The 21,725-nt window shown below is 39.3% G+C and overlaps 1 protein-coding gene across 1 annotated transcript in view; it reads right to left on the bottom strand.

Annotated features, from left to right (window-relative positions):
• Positions 1–3,462: 3,462 nt before the first annotated feature.
• ARFGEF3 (ARFGEF family member 3) overlaps positions 3,463–21,725 on the bottom strand; it is a 190,466-nt gene continuing 172,203 nt past the window's right edge. The window contains exons 33-34 of the mRNA XM_030853353.2: positions 12,770–13,988; positions 3,463–11,409 (exon numbers count right to left, since the gene is read on the bottom strand). Coding sequence (XP_030709213.2) covers positions 11,218–11,409; positions 12,770–13,988 — 1,411 coding nt within the window. The 3' untranslated portion in view covers positions 3,463–11,217. The remainder of the gene's footprint in view (positions 11,410–12,769; positions 13,989–21,725) is intronic.

The following is a 21,725-nucleotide window of genomic DNA, read 5'->3' as shown; positions in this document are numbered from 1 at the left end:
AGGGGCAGCTGTCTCTGCCTGCCACCCCCCAATTCCAATTGCCTTGCAAAACTAGACATACCGTGATTTTAGATTATTCGCTGCAAAAGCTGGTGTAAATCTCAGTCCACAAAGTTCACGTATCACATTTCAATTTTCTTTATTTTCTTCTAACTTACCTAAAAAGCGTTCTGAGCCTCCATTCCGCCAGGGTGGCTGATCACTCTGTTACTTCTACACCATGAATTGGTGTGTGGAGATCTTTCTGCTACTCTGTGACACACCTAGGGATTGGGACTTTTTCCCAGGCTATCTGGCCTGACTGCAGCCAAGGAATACCATGACAGGAATGCTTTTTCTTATAGTTTTGCCAGTGCAGGGGTCCTCCCTGACCTGCAGCCTTTCTGCTGTTAAACCTCTTCTTCCTCTTCCTTCCAGCCCTGGGAATTCAGCTCTAATCAAAGAGGAAGGATTTCTTTTCCCTCACGTTTCTACCATAGAGAGTTTGTCTTCATTCTCCCTTTCCATGACACCCTTCCCTCAAAACCCACAATTAAACTCCTCCCCCTCCCCTCCCCTCCCCCCTCCTCCTCCCCCTCTCCCTCTTTTGGAATATAAGAGCCAGAGAATCTTACAGGCAACTTCTTGTCATTCTGCCCCATCATATCCCTATCCCTCCTGGAACAGTGAACCCCAAGCCAGTCATCTACTTGAATAGATACTGAACAGATGTCAGCTATGCTCAGTTTTCCAAGAAATCTATTTCTAAATGGTTTTGATCTGAGAGGGATTTGTAATAATATATTCCTTCTACTTCAAAAATGAATCTATTTTAGGGTTTGAGAAGAATGTTATTTTTGTAATTTATTATTAATTAGAAAATTCATTAATACTTACTGATTTGATGGCCATCTTAGGAGCAGATTAAAACAAACCTTAGAATATTGAACTTTTAACTCTAATATAGCTAACAGTATGTTTTCCTTTATAATTGGTAAATTAACTTCAATACTCACTATTTCAAGTTGAGTTATAATGGAGCCTTCTGCATCACAACATTTAACATCTAATCTATTTTCTTTAAGATTATTCTCTGCTGGAGAGACCAGCAGAAGGATGTTGTTTTACTTCCTTATATCATTTGCATTTGTTATAACAGCTCAATATAGCAAATAATATATTGATATAAAGACTAGGAAACCATATCAAAATCAATTAAAGTTCAATATTTGAGTTCTCTGCTCTAAACTGTTGTAAATCTGATCCCTTCATCTTGAAATAATACTTTTTTGTGATTTAGAATCTGCTTATATATTTTTCTGGGATTTTATTATGTTGGTGCCACGTCTGAGTTTGGATGAGACCATTAAACTAAATAGTTTGTTTCTCTGACAACAGAACATCTTGTGCAAACAGATTAAGTTAGCAGGGCAGACTCAGGGCACAGATGACTTGATGTGGTACCTAGGAATCTATAAATAAAAACAAACAAGGAAGAGCTTAGAGTGCTCTTCCAGAGGCTCGAGATAATAGGAATGTTGGTCAATATGTGAAAGCCACAATATTGCATTATACTTCAATTTTATCTTCACTTACATATTGAACCTATCTTTAAGCTGGATGGGAAAATGAATTTTCTAATGAGTGATATAAAATATTTATCAAAGCTAAATCATAATAGAAGTTTTGATCATAAGCCAAATAGTTGAAGCATATCAAGTCTCTAAAGAAATATAGATTTATGTACATATTGTATTTATTGCTGAATATGAATAATGGAAGAATTGGTATTGACCTAGAATTTATTTCCAAAGTGTTCGGTTAAAGAGATCTGCATCTGAGCTGCTGACCTCCTCTTATAAGATTGGCACAAGATGTTGAGCTTTCTGTGTTGTAGTGCATTCCTGGATGTGAATGTCAAGGATATGTACACATTAGATCTCAAGTATAAATCATCTTGCAGAATAGTGGGGCTAGTTATGAAATGGGTTATTCTCTAACACATAGTAGTTAGCATCTATTAGGCATTAGCATTTACAAAGCACTGCAACATTGGGGCTTTCACGTTATCTTTCACTTTACAGAGCAGGAACCTTGAGCTCTGTATGCGAGTGTTGTCTTCCTACTCCCAGGAAGGGGCAAAGTGTAGGATGTGAAGTCAGCTTTTCTGGCTAAGGTCCAAGGCCCTCTCTATGCTGCCACAGCTGTCTCTGTGAACATGCTTGGTCCCTTGTTGGTGATTTCCTTATGCAAAGTATGTTCGTGTCTATTTCAGATTTATTTTGTTCATACAATGGAAGGGGCTGAGTCTTAGCAGTACAACTGTGAGATTACCAGAGTGTATGACAGAATGATAGACTCATGATTTAAGGTCATATACACTAATTCCATCCATTTTGTACGGCTTTTATCCCCCTAGTGGCCAAATAGCAGTTTTCCACAATTCGGGTTTGATGATTGCTAGGCTTATACTATTAATAGGCTTTTGAAATTGCAATTTAAAAACTGCAATCCAATAAGATAATGAAGTTAAAAGCGGCTGTATTTTTCTTTTTAATATTACCTTTTAATAACAATATTCCTATTTAGGGATTTGGTTGTTTACGAACAATCAAGGTAATACATTCGTTTAGTTCTTTTAAATGAATAAACTACATCAATATCTACTGATAACATGAATTTGATATCCATTCTTATGAAGAAAGACATCAAAATAATATTGTAAAATACGCCCTCTTTTTATTTTTATTTATTTATTTATTTATTTTTGCGGTATGCGGGCCTCTCACTGTTGTGGCCTCTCCCGTTACGGAGCACAGGCTCCAGACGCGCAGGCTCAGCGGCCATGGCTCACGGGCCCAGCCGCTCTGCGGCATGTGGGATCTTCCCAGACCGGGGCACGAACCCGTGTCCCCTGCATCGGCAGGCGGACTCTCAACCACTGTGCCACCAGGGAAACCCCAGCCCTCTTTTTAAAAAGGATACAGTGGTATATATGTAGTAGATATATATAGTAAATATTATATATAATGTAGTATAATACTGTATATAATATATAATACTATGTTATATATATATTTTTCTTCAAATGTATTTTCTAGGCATTCACCAAATTGTCAAGTGACTATTTCTGTATTATAGAATTGGAAGGGGGAGTTTCTTCAGAGTTACGAAACGCCAAGGAAAGGAACCTAGTTCATTTAGCAGAATTCTGTAAACAGGATATTTACATAGATTATTTTGATATATTTATTCAGTGAAGAAAATGGTTTCACATATCAGATTTTTTTGATGCATTTGAATCTTTATTCTACAACACAAGCAACATAAATACAATATCTTTTAAAATATTTTCTCTTTAGAATTTTCATTTTCACCTCAGATAAAATGTACACAAAATACACTTGCAAGCTTGCTTACAGGAACCTGTTAAACAACACAGATTATATCAAATCAAATAGTTATATCAACATATAAAGGATGGTGGTTTTCATTTTTTTTTTTTAAATTGACCAAACTGACTAAAAAAGAAGGCAAAACAAAAACTACTTCCTTGACAAGTCCTTTGGAGTAAACAAAATGCTTCAAGGCTCCTGGTGAATAGGGTTGCAGGGATGAGTTTTGCATTCTATGGATAAAATGGTATACGGACTCAAATCATTATGGCTATACCAAGCTTCATTTATTTATAATTTTCAGTGAAAACAAGTCTAGTCTTTGGCATAATACAAGAAAGGATAAAAGGACCCTTACCACCCATTGGCTTTACTTAGAGTGGGAGATGGTAGCAGGGGAACCGATTATAATGTAATTTTTCTAAGTCTATTCCTCTTAGAACAGCAGGAAAATCATCTTGAATCAGTTTTTGGCATGATTAGGGCAATAAACTTCTTATTCTTGCCCCCATCCCCACCCATCCACTAAAAACAAAGTAAGAAACAAAACCAAACAAAACCAGCCTTTCCCTCTAGGCACCTGCTCCTGCCCCGTTCATAGCATACCTGGAAATTCTACCACATGGTTTCAATTGAAGTGAAACCAAACATATCAAAAAGCATTAATCTTTGTCCAGTTTTACCTATTGTGTGGGAAACCAAGTTTTATTGGAGAGGACCACTTCCAACAAAAATTGGATGTAAGGAGAGAGGGAGGCACACGAAGTTGCCTGTACCTAGTCACGAGGCAGCCGTGGTGGCCACTTGGTGGCTGGTAGAGCCAGGGCCGTGAGCTTCCCAACTTTAAGAGAAAACATACTTTACATGTTAGTTTAAAAGACTGGCTTTTGGATTCCTTCCTCCCCTTTTTGGCACCAGCTGGTAAAACAAAAATAAATGATTACTAGAGATTAATTTTTAAAATTTAATTCAACATCCGTTATTATTAAAAAAACAAAACGCACACATCATTTCCAAAAATGATTAGGGGAAATGAAGCTGCAGTAGAAAAGCTTCAATTATTCCTGTCTACAGAGGCAAGGACTTGAATCCTTGACATCATTAACACTGGTGTGCTTTCTCCTCTCACTAATTCTAGTAAATATAGTCATTACTTTCTACTTATATAACAGTTTAAATAATGTCAGGATACTTAAACAGAAGTCTTTAGAGAAACTTAACTGAATCAATAAAAATTTTGTGTCATTAGTATATATACAGGGGAGATGAGTTTGAGGTACTCAATTTTTTTTCTCTTGAATTATTACCTCTGTGGTCCTTATTTTGTTTAACGGAAAAAAATTTCCAAAACTAATTAACTGAATAAAGAGTTAAGAGATAAACTAAGGCCCCATCTATATTTAACATGATTTCACTGTATTCCCAAAGCATACTGATGCGCTTTCACATTTTTCTCCTCATTTGGAAAATGAGATAATGAATATGGTCTTGATTGTGTAGATACATGCACAACACAACATATGTAATGAAAAGTCCTTAAAACAGGCACATGTGCTGCTCAAAAGGGAGTTGGTTCCACTTGCAAATTCTCGTGAAGCCATTTGGTAGACTCTTTACAGATATGTAGGAAATTAAAATATTAATTTACACCAGACAGTTAAGTGAAAGATGAAGACACATCAAGTAGTATAGTATCATCTTGATGTGCTGGTATTCTGGTGACTAATGAGGGATATAAAACTACTGGCAAGCGAGCAACTACTCAAAAATTTCTGGAAGCCAGGAGCCAAGGTTGTGATGGAATCAACATGGAAACATCTCATCAAAACTATGGACAGAAGAAATTAAAACCCTACATACTTTAAAATCACCTTCAGTACAAGTCAAAAAGTCAACATGATACAAAAGGTCATCCATAGAGTTAATGTTTCTAAATACAAAGACGAGAAGCTTACATTGATCTCACTGTTCCATAGAACTTATACATTCATTGTCTTCTACCTTGTAAAAATCAATTGTTGGCATAATAATAAATAATAAACCTGGAAACTGGGAAGACTGAACAGCAGTGCTGTAGAGAATCCAATTCCAAGTTGTCTGCCCAAGGTGAAGTTCGGTTTTTCTCTACTGCTTGATAAGTCAGGCTGATCTTAAAGGGAGTAGTTAGAAATTTTTTCCAGGTATTGGACCTCAAAGTGTGGTCCCCAGACCAGCAGCACTGGCCTCATCTGGGAACTTGTTAGAAATGCAAATTTCTAGGCCTACTGAATCAGATACTCTGGGCTCTGGACCGGCAATCTGTGCCTTAACAAGACCTCCAGGTGACTCTGATATGTGCTAAAGTTTGACAACAACTGTTCTAACGTCTAAAGATACGAGACGACCACTACTTGAACGTTCAGGATAGGAATTAACAGTACAAACAATTTTTGGTAGTTGAAAAGGCTGGAAGGACTGTAATTGGATGGAATTCAGCAGAAGTTGACCGCAGTTTGTGTCACTAAGATGGCCAGCTAGCTAGTCTCTCCTCCCTAGACCCCCCCCTTGCATTATCACACAAAGATAGAGGGGAAAGGTTTTGGATGGTGCTAGCTGTGTGGTAGTGGGTTTTTCTTCAATTGGTAAGTACTGCCCCTCTTTACAAGGAAATTAGGCATTGTTCTCAAGTAAGTTTCTCCTACATTATCCCAGGGGATGATTTTTTTTTTTAGTCTATCTTCCCTGAAGTAATAATTGTATTTTGGAAATCTGAATGGTGTTCTAATCTAAAACCTTAATTATTAGTTACTTCCACATCAAATACAAATATTACAATACAGCCAGAGGAAAGGGATCTCACGAAAGACAGAGACAACATTTTCTAGATTGCTGCACTCGTGAAGGAGGAGAGCACATTTTTTTTGGATGAGGCATAATTATAAATGACTTCTTTACCCAATTTCATAAATCTTGCCATAAACAAGCTCATATATTCAATAAAAAGTGCTTAAAAATAGTCTTGCTTTTTTAAGGCCACACTAAGTCTTCCTAAATGGTACCCAAGCAGATGTAAGTTTTGTCATTCACTTACTGCATTATGTTGGATTTTTCCTTCTGCCTGTTTCCTTGTCTACAAGGCAAGTATATTTAGGTGTCATGGCACGTGGTTACTCTGCATATTGACCTGATGCCCTCAGTACCTGAATTTTTAAGCAATCTTGTGTTGCTGCTTCTTCAGAGAATGTGCATTTTGAAAAATGGTCATTTATTTTGCATATTCCCAAAGTTTGATGATGACCTACAATTCAGTCCTATATACTTCCAGGGGAATCAAGTAGAGAGGCACTGTTGGCTACAGGACACTTTAGTCTGAGTGATTAAATGGTAATTGGTAAAGGTCAACAAATTGTTGCTGTCATTCCAGACACAGACTGTCATGGTTTTCCACATAATAGCTGGCCATGGACAATATTATTCCATCATGTCCACCTAATTTGGTGAGTTTCCTAAATTACCACTGAGGATCTGCTTTAAGATTAGATTTTGTTTTCTTTATTTTCAAACATAAAAATATTATGTTATATATGACCTTACTATGCCTAAACACTATCTTTTTCTTTTAACCCTATTGAAAAATCCCCATAACATTATAGATAGGGACATCAATGTAATATCTTCAACTCATTTTAACTGTTTAATTCCTTGAAACACTGAAGTGTTTACACTGTGCACTTAGACATGGTGTTGTACAGAGCCTGGCCTTTGAACTCAGGAACATCTCTTTTGCAACCAACTTTGCCATTTACGGGTTATCTTGGGCAAGTTTCTGAACCTCTCTGGGTCTGCATCCTCATCTGAAAAAATGAGGACAACAATACCTGTTTCACAGTGTTATTGTGGGAATTAAATATGGTAAAAGTAGGTAAAGGTCCACGTTCTCAGAGGCACTCAATGATGTTACCTCCCCCCACTGCTGTTTGTAACCTCTTGCTATTGTTATCAGCTCCAAACAGAGGTCTTCATTTTTTATTTATTTATTTATTTTTTGCGGGACGCGGGCCTCTCACTGTTGTGGCCTCTCCCGTTACGGAGCACAGGCTCCGGACGCGCAGGCTCAGCGGCCATGGCTCACGGGCCCAGCCGCTCTGCGGCATGTGGGATCTTCCCGGACTGGGGTACGAACCCGTGTCCCCTGCATAGGCAGGCGGACTCTCAACCACTGTGCCACCAGGGAAGCCCCAGAGGTCTTCATTTTGCTTAGTTTGATGGGACTGACACAAATGGATTTTTCTTTCTGAGAAAGAAAACTTTCCTACATAAGCAGTACTATGATGTATTTGGGGAAGTCAAAAATATCTATTACTATAATTGCATTACCTTCTTATAGTTAAGGCTATTTGACTCTCAACTGACTCTGTATAATCCCTCTCCTTGGAACAACAAGAACAGCAACAACAAAGCCTACTGATCGCTGTACCAAGAAGTTTCAATTTAAAGGTACTTTGGAATTATGATAACATTTGGTCATGTTTGATTTAGTCTGAGCTGTTTTATATGTTAGCATCTGCCTTGGTCATTAAACAGCCTAAAAGTGGTAAAAGTTGCCCTAGTTTTGTATTGATGGAGAAGGCAGGAAAATAATCGTAAGGGGAGAGATGACAAGAGGGTGTAAAGAGACAGCCTAAGCATCTGTCAAAGCTGATCAGGAGATGCAAGAGGTAGGAGAGATCCTATGAACAATTTATTAGCCCTCCATCAAATCTAAGTCCTCCTATGGCAAGGAGACATCTGTTGCAGAGTGTGGTGTACTTGGCTGGGCTATTCAGTCAGGAATTCTTTTGCACTTTGAGTTTTCTAGCGTGCTTCCTCACTTTGGAAAAGATGAACACTACCAAAATATTAGAAAAAGAATAAATCTCAACCAGAGGGTAACACACTTTTGGCAGTAGATACAGGCAACTAAAAGCAATAAAAATCTTATTCTGCTTAGATCTGAAAATATATGGTAATAGCCGTTGTAACTACAAAGGCTTGTCTTGACCTTGGTCTTTCAGAGACCATGGGAGGGAATGAAAGAAGAGATGGGGAAAGGCAGAAATGGAGACACCAGGAAGAGTGAGGGACAGATGGGGCAGTGTGGGGAGGGACCACTCATCTACTAAGGGTTTTTACATATGTCCCTTTCTTCTTCACCCCTGGGAAGATCTGACTAACTTCTCTATGACCTGAAGTGTACTATTCCTCGGAGATTATTTGCATCAAGCCATGTCCTTTTTGAAAACTGCAAACACCTCTGAGAAGTATTACTGTGACTTAGCTAATTTTCCAGCTGAAATCTGACATGGATGTGATGCACAGTGTGTTGGGAATGGAGGTGGGTTGAAGACTGCTGTGGGCCGGAGGGGTGGTCTACAGAAAAAATGACGGGAAGGGACGAAAACCCTCTGACAAAATTGTAGGTAAAGAATGATGTACATCCTCTCATCTTTTATTCTTGGGACCCATAATTAGGCTGGTACTAGAGCAGTGTTTGAATACAGAATGGGGTAAACTTGTTTTCATAAGCTAGCCATGAATCCCACAATAGAGAATCTGTCAAGACGATGAATTCTGACTTCTAAACGGTTAACAACTTCCAGGACATGACCTTCATGAATTGAGACTGGCTTCCTTTGAATTTTTATACTTTATAAAAAGTTGCCAGATATAAACATTTTGTAATTACTCTGATTTGATAATACTCTGCTTTGTTGAAGCTCCCCCCACCCCCGTAAACTGCGGAATACTCAGAAGCTCACAAGGAAATGAACCTTAGATGAGCTACAAAAAGAAACAAAACAACAATGGTGTACTGCTTTTGTTAAAAAAAAAAAAAAAAAAGAAGTATCTACCCAACTTTCAATTCTACTTACAAAATATAAAAAAAAAATCTAAAGTATAGAACACAACTTATTGCTATGCCAACGATTCATTGCTTGTTAACATCAAATTGTTGATCTGTTTCTAAACTTGCATTATTGTCTAATGAGCAAAAACTGAAGGCAAAGAGTGTTCTGTGGAACTGGAAAAACATCTTCTGAATTCTGTGGTGATCTCCAGATGGCATAGCGAATCGAATGATAAGGTTCTTTCTTTTAGATTGCCTAAATAAATCAGGGAACCCTGTCTTCCTCTTAACCTTGTAGATAGTTATATATTCCCAAGGAAGACAAAGTTTACAAATACCAGCACTGAATAAAGCTGTCAGTTTTAAATCCTTACTTCCACCCTTAAGAGTTGATGTTTTAGGGACAATATTCTCAATTACGAATAATTTTTAGAAGCTGGGAAAATTAAAACATATCTCTTAGCAACTAACTCTTTAGAATGTGTGTGAGTGGGTTTGAGGAGTTTTAATCACTATTATAATTTAAGAAATATTAAATATACTGTAAATAATAAGATAAAGATTTCAAATTAATTTTCTAGTAATAATTAGGAAAATAAATATCTGGTTAAAATATGCTTGAATTAAAAGACCTCAAACAGAGGGCAAATCTACTTGCCAGAGAGGAGAAATATTTTAAACTGAAAAACTTCATTTCCTAAACTTCATTCTGTGTCCTTTTCTCCTGTAGTTTTATTTTCTTCTGAGACTAGAGTGTGTATGAACGATACCATAATTTCATACGATTGTTGTTTAATATTTTCAGATTTAAAATGATTTCATCATCACCTCCTTTCCCACCCCTTCCAGCTGTCTCCCTAACCCCACACTTCCTGCTCCCTTCCCTGAGAAGTCTGTTCATTGGACGGTGAATTCTTGAGTTCCTTTCTTCCAAGGGTGTTGATATAAAATGAGCTGTTTTGTTTTCTTAAAGACAAAATGTTATACCTTATGTTCAGATAATTGTGGAGCATAGAAATGTGTGTGCAACAAGGAACTAAGGCACCATTTTTTCTTTCCCTTTTCATTTTTGGCTTGGGAACAAAAGCAAAGACTATTGGGACAGTCAGGGGGGCCGGTCTTAAGTCATTTGGCTCTATCTGTATCAGCCAATACCACTGAGTACTATGTGTCAAAGGCTGCCATGCCACAGACTTAAAGTCCTGCCATGAAAGAATTTCCTTCCTTTAGAAGTAGGGAAGTGAAGGCACAATAGTACCTTACATGAGGAAGTTGGCAAATACCAACCAGAAAATCTTGACAACTTAGGAACAATTTTGAAATGTTCTGGAATATTTTAAAGATTATGACACCCAAGAATAACATTTTTCCAACTGTTTTCTTCCCTGCCGAACTCATAGTCATAATATAAATCTTCCTCCAATTAATCACGTCTGGTACTTCCTCCAATTAATCATGTCTGGTAATCATGTCTGTGTGTACATCAGCTTGACTTACCAGCAGATATTTCTTTAGCTATTGCATTTTTTAAAATGATGGATCGTCCGGGTTCAATCCCTGGTCGGGGAACTAGATCCTGCAGGCATGCTGCAACTAAGACCCGGTGGAGTAGTAAATGACCGATGTAGTTATAAATAAATAAATAAAATGATGGATCAATGTAATGTTTTCAAAGGAGTGGCCCTTGAAAGTGACTCATTTGGGGACAATATTGCAGGCAAAGGCATTGGGAAATAAGATTTAGAAATGTGTCCAGGAATATAGAGTCTTCTGAAATTATGTGCAAATTTAGAGTTTCACTTGTGTCATCCAGATACAACCTTAGTATCCAGAATGGCCCCAGTGCTGATTAGTTAGGGAGCAACTGGGTGTTCTCTGAGTCGCGGGGGCTGGTGGGGGGGAAATGCTATCAGCTGGACTGGCAGACATACTCTAAACCCTCCTGGTGTATCCCCTTGGGAATGGAATGTGAGTCTCCTACACAATGATGTCATAGACACGGCCCACTCTGCCGAGCCATTCTCTCACAGCCTGGCGAACTCTGATGTCAGTCACGTGACAGGTCAGCTGGCTGATGCATGGGAACACTGCTGGCTGGAGCGCTGTGAAGGTCTGGTCCGGAAGGATCTGAATCTGATTGAGCACTGTTAGCACCATGTTGGTCCATGCCTAAGAGAAAGGGATTAAGAGAATTAGCAGTTTTCTCCAGCAGTTTCATTTGTACTCAAGTGTGGCTAATATGCAAATGAGTTTTCTCAGGCTTTAGGCTTCAATAAATGTAGTCTTTACTAATTTAATGCACTTATAATAAAACATCAGTTTAAGTTCATATATATATATATATATATATATATATATATAAGGACTAGCAGAGACTCATTTCACATTAGGAATACATTATTTCCAGCTTTTACAAAATACAAAAATCTTACTCCTCAGATTTTTAAAAACTCTCTTGCCTTCTCATGATGAGATTTTCATAGGCCATGTGACATTTTTAATCAGCAGTCTCTCTAATGTCTAGAAAACTTGGAATAGGTCTACCTTAATTTAGGGTAACTTTTGAAATCATAAGCAAATCTCCAAGACGTGAAAAAGCAATTAAGATTTGTTATTTGTCAAGCAGGTCATCTGTTAAAGAATAATCTTACATCTCAGTTTGACTGGATACTTTTACAAATACAGTCTAAGATGATTTTTGTGGATTCTGAACTATGAAGTTTAGTTCTATGTTCAAGATACATCAGAGGAAAAAAGTATCTTGCAAGATTCATACTAATTCCAAGTTTATGTTCATTCTAAGAATACATTCCTGTATAGGTCCACAGAATCCTAGGGCCCAAGAGCTCCTATCTTACTATGCCTGCAACAGGAATCTACAACTTAAAATAAACGTCCAGATTACTTTTAAAGGGCTCTCCATGAGTTTAGATCCTTCTGTCTTTTCCCATCTCATCTTTTCTTAAATTGAACGAAACAGTGCCCCTCTTCTTTACTTCTCAAGCTCATTTTTGGGAGGTACCGTAGAATTGCAAATATTAATTATATAAAGGAATAGGAACACTCTGAAAATGAGAATTTTTATGTGCTCAGGATGGGCTAGAAAAACAATTCATTGGAATAACCACATAATATGCACTTTGCCTTTTCCCTTTACATAATTCTTCATAACTACAGAATTGCTTCAGGGCTATCTTCAAATGACTAACTGGCATTGAGTCCTGGGTTTAAGTCCATCCATTTTCTAAGCTTTGGCGTCATCTTATTTACACAGGTGGGTTCCTAATTCTCAGTAGTATCTGTTATGACCCATAGAAACAATTCCTGAAATTATGAGAATACAATTTCAGTTTCACAAGGATGTACTGATGGATCCTATGTCTTAGGGGCAGGCAGTCCCCTGACTGTGGAGGATCATAACGTGTCTGAGTGCTCCCTGAGGGGCACAGGTGCGTCACTGGTACCCAGCTTCCCTCCTGCATGGCCGGCTGTGGACCCTTGCATCCTCTGGTGGGGGGCGGGTACCCACCTGGATCTGGGCTTCGGCGTCCCTTGCAGAGACACTCCGGGAGCTGCCGGTGGAGCCCGAGCGGGGCCTCTTCTCCTGGCGCAGCAGCTCGGGGCCAGCGCTGAAGGAGTGCCGCATCTGCCCCTGGTCCATCAGGTGCTGGGGCCGCTGGAGCAGCGGGGAGCCTTGGCCCCTGGGCCCCAGTGGCTCTCCCTTCTTCTCCACCTTGACCTCTTTGGGGAAGGTGGGCAGGTTATGCTGTTGTTTCCTCTTCTTGTACTCGGTCATCAGCTTTGAGATGGTCTTGTCGGCTGCCATGGTGTAGATTTTGTTGCCGGCGTTCTCCCACCACTCCTTCTTGCGGCTGGGGTCCTTCTTCTCTACCTTGGGGCTCGGGGGCAGCAGCAGCATTTCCCCGCTGGTCCCCCTCAGGCTCGGCGGCTCGCCCGCGTGATCGCGGGTCTGACTGCGGTCATCCTCGGAAGGTGTGTCTTTCCCCGAGAAGCCCCCAGTGGACGGGGTGGATGACCCCGACTGGAAGGAGGGAAGGATGAAGAAAGGGTCGCTCTTGAAGATCGGTGCCTCCTCCATACTGTTTTCCAGGTCCAAGTGCATCTGGATGTAGTTATTACACAGCTCCATGCACAGCTTGTGAAGCCTCTTGACCAGCCACACCCAGTCCGCGTTGCTGATGGGCTGGACACTGAGGGAGGGCATCCGAGCCCTCCACTGCCTCTTCTCCTTGCCTCTAGGGGGGCTCACCTGGGCGGTCTCCTCAAAAATGTCTTCATCTTCTGATGAACACTGCTGGGAGGAATCTGTGCTCCTCTCATCGTCCTCAAAAAGGACCTTCTTCACTTGCTCAGCAGTGATGGTTTCCTGGTTGCTGAGAACAGCACACACCAGTGCGTGGAAATAAATGTTAAAACTCATGGCAGACTGGCGGTAGAGGTTGGCAGCGCCCCCGATGCCAGACACTTTCTTCAGCAGGCACTTCAACCCAGGGCTGGTGTCAAACTCTCTGGCCGTCCTGTAGGAGTCCAACAGCAGGTCAAAGATGACGGCCAAGTTCTGCATGGAGATGTATCTGAGGAAGCCAGCCAGCTTGGTTTCTGGCACTTGGATCTTCTCCTCCCCAGGAGAGGGGCCTTTGACAAACTCTTCTAACAAGATATCATATAAGTTCTGGAGTAACACTTGATGGGATAGTAAACTCACCACAATTTCCCTGAAGGAAACACTTCAAATGAAAAGAAAGGCATTGATTAGTAGCCAGCTGCCTTATATGAGTTACTTTAAAGCAATTCAGACCTTACACAAACAGAATGACTAGGCAAAATTACAAAGTAAACTACTTGGATTTTAATGTCTTTCTTCAAAAAGGACAAATTTCTTGGGGCATTACAAGGTGACAATTTTAATCATGATTAATGGAATTCATGACACTTTTAAAATCTGGGAGCTATAGAATTAATATTATGATATTGAGTTAACGATTCTCAACAAGACTTAGGAAACAAATAGAACAATTTTATTTAAAAATCTTTAACGTAGACACAATTATGTTATATGACCTGTTTTCTTTCATAGTTATGAGTAATAAAACAAATCAAGAAAGTAACAATTTCTGTTGAGTTATAGTAATTGTAATTGGCCTTTTTCCAACCCTTTGCCATTTTTCCTTAAACCCAATGCTTTTACTATTTTTTTTAAGTGACGGCTGAGGAATTTTTAATAAACAGAAAAATTAATATATAATAATTAACATTATGCTTGGACATTTGAGTTCATTTTGTTTCCCCAGTTTCACTTTTTCCTGCATATCTAGGAATGAAGTCTTTATTTCACTAAGATAGGCTTAAGAGCTTAAAGTCTCTCTTCTGCTAGTTATCTAGGGAATCCAAGAAACAGCTAATTGCAAGATTCCACGTTATTCTTTAACTGGTTGCATCATTTTATCTTGTGCAAGGATAGCCTCTGAAAGTACAAAGTCAGGATGTGACAGCACGTTGTATAACATACCCAGACAAAGGCAATATTCCAGATAGGCTTGGGGGAAGAGAGAGGAAGAAGGAAGTATTTACTGGTCTGCACATTGCAGATATAGGAATTCTGACAACAACTGTCAAGTGTGTCAACTCTGCTAAGACACCTAGCTATGAGAATACCTGGAGAGATTTTTTTTTAAATTTAGAGTATAGTTGATTAACAATGTTGTGTTAGTTTCAGGTGCACAGAGAGTGATTCAGTTATACATATACATGTATCTATTCTTTTTCAAATTCTTTTCCCATTTAGGTTATTACAGAGTATTGAGCAGAGTTCCTTCCCTGTGTTACACAGGTCCTTGTTGGTTATCTATTTTAAATATAGCAGTGTGTACCAGTCAATCCGAAATTCCCAATCTATCCCTTCCCTCCATACTTCCCCTCTGGTAACCATAAGTTCATTCACTAAATCTGTGAGTCTGTCTCTGCTTTGTAAATAAGTTTGTATCATTTTTTCTGGATTCTGCATATAAGCGATATCATATGATATTTGTTTTTCTTTGTCTGACTCACTTCACTTAGTATGATAACCTCCAGGTCCATCCGTGTTGCTGCAAGTGGCATTATTTCATTCTTTTTAATGGCTGAGTAATATTCCATTGTATATATGTACCACATCTTCTTTATCCATTCATTTGTCAGTGCACAGATGAATGTTTCCATGTCTTGGCTATTGTAAACAGCGCTGCAATGAACAATGGGGTGCATGTATCCTTTCGAACCATTTTTCCCTGGATATATGCCCAGGAGTGGGATTGCTGGATCATATTGCTGGATCATAGCTCTGTTTTCAGTTTAAGGAACATCCATACTGTTCTCCATAGTGGCTGTACCAATTTATATTCCCACCAACAGTGTAGGGAGGGTTCCCTTTTCTCCACACCCTCTCCAGCATTTATTGTTTGTAGACTTTTTCATAATGGCCATTCTGACGGGTGTGAGGTGATATCTCATTGTAGGCTTGATTTGCATTTCTCTAATTAGAGATCTTGAGCACCTTTTCATGTGCTTCCTGGCCATCTGTATGCCTTCTTTGGAGAAATGTCTATTTAGGTGTTGTGCCCATTTTATGATTGGGATGTTTGTTTTTTTCAATATTGAGCCGCATGAGCTGTCTGTAAATTTTGGAGATTAATCCCTTGTTGGTCGCATTGTTTGCAAATATCTTCTCTCATTCTGTAGGTTGTCCTTTTGTTTATGGTCTCCTTTGCTGTGCAAAATCTTTTGAGCTTAATTAGGTCCCATTTGTTTATTTTTCATTTCATTTCCATTATCGTAGGAGACAGAATGAAAAAGATATTGCTGCAATTTCTGTCAAAGAGTGTTCTGCCTATATCTTCCTCTAAGAGTTTTATAATATCTGGTCTTAGATTTAGGTCTTTATTCCATTTTGAGTTTATTTTTGTGTATGGTGTTAAAGAATGTTCTAATTTCATTTTTTTACATGTAGCTGTCCAGTTTCCCCAGCACCATTTCTTGAAGAGATTGTCTTTTCTCAATTATATAGTCTTGCTTCCTTTGTTGTAGACTAATTGACTATAGTTGTGTGGGTTTGTTTCTGAGATTTCTATCCTGTTCTGTTGATCTATATTTCTGTTTTTGTGCCAGTACCATACTGTTTTGATGACTGTAGCTTTGTAGTATAGTCTGAAGTCTGGGAGCCTGATTCCTGCAGCTCTGTTTATCTTTCTCAAGATTGCTTTGGGGCTTCCCTGGTGGTGCAGTGGTTAAGAATCCACCTGCCAATGCAGGGGACACAGGTTCGAGCCCTGGTCCGGGAAGATCCCACATGCCGTGAAGCAACTAAGCCCATGTGCCACAACTACTGAGCCTGCGCTCTAGAGCCCGCGAGCCACAACTACTGAAGCCCACGTGCCTAGAGCCCGTGCTCTGCAACAAGAGAAGCCACTGCAAAGAGAAGCCTGTGCACTGCAACGAAGAGTAGTCCCCGCTCTCAGCAACTAGAAAAAACCCGTGTGCAGCAGCAAAGACCCAATGCAGCCAAAAATTAAATAAATGAATAAATAAATAAATTAAACAAAAAGATTGCTTTGGCTATTTGGGGTCTGTTGTGTGTCTATACAAATTTTAAATGTTTTTGTTCTAGTCCTATGAAAAATGCCATTGGTAATCTGATAGGGATCACACTGAATCTGTCGATTGCCTTGGGTAGTAGAGTCATTTTGACACTATTGATTCTTCCAATCCAAGAAGATGGTATATCTTTCAAACTGTTTGTGTCATCTTCAATTTCTTTCATCAGTGTCATAGTTTTCAGAGTACAGGTCCTTTGCCTTCTTAGGTAGGTTTATTCCTAAGTATTTTATTCTTTTTGATGTGATGGTAAGTGGGATTGTTTCTTTAATTTCGCTTTCTGACTGTTCGTTGTTAGTGTACAGAAATGCAACAGATTTCTCTGTATTTATTTTGTATCCTGCAACTTTACCAATTTCATTGATGAGCTCTAGTAGTTTTCTGGTATCATCTTTAGGATTTTCTGTGTATAGTATCATGTTATCTGCAATCAGTGGCAGTTTTACTTCTTTTTTCCAATTTGGATTCCCTTTATTTCTTTTTCCTCTCTGATTGCTGTGGCTAGGACTTCCAAAATTATGTTGAATAAAAGTGATGAGAGTGGACATCCTTGTCCTGATCTTACAGGAAATGGTTTCAGTTTTTCACTGTTGGGTATGATTTTAGCAGTAGGTTTGTCATATATGGCCTTTACTATGTTGAGGTATATTCCCTCTATGCCCACTTTCTGGAGATTTTTAAAATCATAAATGGGTATTGAATTTTGTCAAAATCTTTTTCTGCATCTATTGAGATGATCATATAGTTTTTATTCTTCAATTTGTTGATGTGGTGTATCACACTGATTGATTTGCGGATATTGAAAAACCCTTGTATCCCTGGGATAAATCCCACTTGATCATGGTGTATGATCCTTTTAATGTATTGTTGGATTTGGTGTGCTAGTATTTTGTGGAGGATTTTTGCATCTGTGTTCATCAGTGATATTGGCCTTTAATTTTCTTTTTTTGTTGTTGTTTCTTTGTCTGGTTTTCGTATCAGGGTGATGGTGGCCTCATTGAATGAGTTTGGGAGTGTTCCTTCCTCTGCAATTTTTTGGAAGAGTTTGAGAATGATGGGTGTTAGCTCTTCTCTAAATGTTTGGTAGAATTCACCTGTGAAGCCATCTGGCCCTCGTATTTTGTTGGGAGTTTTTTTGTTTGTTTTTTTTTTGCGGTATGCGGGCCTCTCACTGTTGTGGCCTCTCCCGTTGCGGAGCACAGGCTCTGGACGCGCAGGCTCAGTGGCCATGGCTCACGGGCCCAGCCGCTCCGCGGCATGTGGGATCTTCCTGGACCGGGCACGAACCCATGTCTCCTGCATTGGCTGGCAGACTCTCAACCACTGCGCCACCAGGGAAGCCCCATTGTTGGGAGTATTTTAATCACAGTTTTAATTTCAGTACTTGTGACTGGTCTTTTCATATTTTCTATTTCTTCCTGGTTCAGTCTTGGGAGATTGTACCTTTATAAGAATTTGTCCATTTCTTCCAGGTTGTCCATTTTATTGGCATATAGTTGCTTATAATAGTCTCTTATGGTCCTTTGTATTTCTGTGGTATCTGTTGTAACTTCTCCTTTTTCATTTCTAATTTTATTGACTTGAGCTCTCTTCCCTCTTTTTCTTGATGAGTCTGGCTAAAGGTTTATCAAAATTTTTTTTTAGAAGATATTGCGGGTAGGAGTTATTAATTAATTTATTTAGTTTTGCTGTGTTGCGTCTTCGTTTCTGTGTGAGGGCTTTCTCTAGTTGTGGCAAGCAGGGGCCACTCTTCATCGCGGTGCGCGGGCCTCTCACTGTGGCGGCCTCTCTTGTTGTGGAGCACAGGCTGCAGACGCACAGGCTCAGTAGTTGTGGCTCACGGGCCCAGTTGCTCTGTGGCATGTGGGATCCTCCCGGACCAGGGCTCAAACCCGTGTCCCCTGCATTAGCAGGCAGATTCTCAACCACTGCACCACCAGGGAAGCCCTATCAAATTTTTTTATCTTCTGAAAGAACCAGCTTTTAGTTTCATTGATCTTTTTATTGTTTTCTTTGTCTGTATCTCATATATTTCTGCTCTGATGTTTATGGTGTCTTTCCTTCTACTAACTTTGGGGTTTTTTTGTTGTTTCTCTAGGTGCTTTAAGTGTAAGGTTAGGTTGTTTATTTGAGATTTTTGTTTCCTGACGTAAGATTGTATTGCTATAAACTTCCCTGTTAGAACTTGTTTTGCTGCATCCCATAGGTTTTAGATTATCATGCTTTCATTTTCATTCGTCTCTAGGTCTTTTTTGATTTCCTCTTTGATTTCTTCAGTGATCCATTTGTTGTTTAGTAGCATATTGTTTAGCCTCTATGTGTTTGTGTTTTTTACAGTTTTCTTCTTGTAGTTGATTTCTAATCTCATAGCATTGTGGTTGGAAAAGATGCTTGATATGATTTCAATTTTCTTAAATTTACCAAGGCTCTCTTTGTGGCCCAGCATGTGATCAATCCTGGAGAATGTTCCATGTGCACTTGAAAAGAATGTGCATTCTGCTGCTTTTGGATGGAATGCTCTATAAATATTAGTTAAATCCTTGTGGTTTAATGTGTCGTTTGAAGCCTGTGTTCCCTTATTTATTTTCTGTCTGGATGATCTGTCCATCGATGTAAGTGGGATGTTAAAGTCCCCCACTATTATTATGTTACTGTTGATTTCTCTTATGGCTGTTAGGAGCACCTCAATATATAAGGCAGATACTATGTTGGGCACATATATATTTGCCATTGTTATATCTTCTTGGATTGATCCCTTGATCATTATGTAGTGTCCTTCTTTGTTCCTTGTAACAATCTTTAAAGTCTGTTTTGTCTTATATAAATATTGCTACTCCAGCTTTCTTTTGATTTCCATTTGCATGGAATACATTTTGCCATTCACTCACTTTCAGTCTCTATGTGTTCCTAGATCTGAAGTGGGTCTCCTGTAGACAACATATATACACGTGTTGCTTTTGTATCCATTCAGCCAGTCCGTGTCTTTTGGTTGGAGCATTTAATCCATTTACATTTAAAGTAATTATTGATATGTATATTCTTATTGCCATTTTAATTGTTTTGAATTTGTTTTTGTACGTGCTTTTTCTTCCCTTCCTCTTTTGTTCTCTTGTGATTTGATGACTAACTTTAGTGTTGTGTTTGGATTACTTTTTTTTTGGTGTGTGTATCTACTGTAGATTTTCGGTTTGCAGTTACCATGAGGTTTTTGATATAGAAATCTATATAAAAGCAAGATTGTTTTAAGTTGCTGTTCTTTTAATTTCAAATGCATTTCCAATATCCTGCATTTGTGATCTCGTCTTCTCACAATTGCTGGTTTTCATATCATATTTGTGTGCAGATTATTTCCTATTTTTACTGTATGTTTGCCTTTACCAGTGAACTTTTCCATTCATAATTTTCTTGTTTCTAGTTGTGGCTTTTTCTTTTCTGCTTAGAGAAGTTCCTTTAGCATTTGTTGCAAAGCTGGTCTGGTGGTGGTGAATTCTCTTAGCTTTTGCTTGTCTGTAAAGCTTTTGATTTCTCTGACAAACTTGAATGAGAGCCTCACTGGGTAGAATATTCTTGGTCATAGGTTTTTCCCTTCCATCACTTTAAATATATAATCCCACTCCCTTCTGGCCTGCAGAGTTTCTGCTGAGAAATCAGCTGATAACCTTATGGGAATTCCCTTGTAGGTTGTTTCTTTTCCATTTTTGCTTTTAATATTTTTTCTTTATCTTTAATTTTTGTCAGTTTGATTACTATGTGTCTCAGTGTGTTCCTCCTTGGGTTTATCCTGCCTGGAACTCTGCATTTTCTGGACTTGGGTGACTGTTTCTTTTCCCATGTTAGGGAAGTGTTTAGCTTATCTCTTCAAATATTTTCTTAGGTCCTTTCTCTTCTCCTTCTGGGGCCCCTATAATGTGAATGTTGGTACATTTAATGTTGACCCAGAGGTCTCTTAGGCTGTCCTCCTGTCTTTTCATTTTTTTTTCTTTATTCTGTTCCACAGCAGTGATTTCTATCATTCTGTATTCCAGCTCACTTATCTGTTCTTCTGCCTCAGTTATTCTACTATTGATTCCTTCTAGTGTATTTTTCATTTCAGTTATTATATTGTTTGTTTTTTAGTTCTTCTAGGTCTTTGTTTCTTGTATCTACTCGATCTGTGCCTCTATTCTTTTTTTCAAGATCTTGGACATCTTTACTATCATTACTCTGAATTCTTTTTTAGGCAGATTGACTAGCTCCACTTCACTTAGTTGTTCTTCTGGGGTTTTATCTTGTTCTTTCATCTGGGACATACTCCTCTGCCATATCATTTTGTCTGACTTTCTGTGATTGCAGTTTCCATTCACAGGCTGCAGGGTTGTAGTCCTTCTTGCTTCTGCTGTCTGCCCCCTGGTGGATGAGGCTGTCTAAGAGCCCTGTGCAGGCTTCCTGGTGGGAGGGACTGGTACCTGTCCACTAGTGGGTGGAACTGGATCTTTTCCCTCTGGTGGGCAGGGCCATGTCAGGGGGTGTGTTTATCAGGCAGCTATTTATTCAGGAAGACTTTAAGCAGCCTGCCTGCTGATGGGTGGGGCTGTGTTCCTTCCCTGTTGGTTGTTTGGCCTGAGGCATCCCAGCACTGGAGCCTACAGGCTGTTGCGTGGGGCCAGGTCTTGGTGAGAAAATGGCAGCCTCCAAGAGTGCTCACGCCAATGAATATTCACCAGAACTGCCGCCACCAGTGTCCTTGTCCCTGCAGTGAACCACAGCCACCCCCCACCCCCAACCCTGCAGGAGACCCTCTGATACTAGCAGGTAAGTCTGGCCAGTCTCTCATGAGGTCTCTGCTTTTTTCCCTG

The sequence above is a fragment of the Globicephala melas genome, chromosome 14 (genome assembly GCF_963455315.2).
Source record: "Globicephala melas chromosome 14, mGloMel1.2, whole genome shotgun sequence".
Taxonomy (NCBI): Eukaryota; Metazoa; Chordata; class Mammalia; order Artiodactyla; family Delphinidae; genus Globicephala; species Globicephala melas.
The sequence above is the reverse complement of the archived record's forward strand: the minus strand, read 5'-3'. Positions and strand labels throughout refer to the sequence as shown.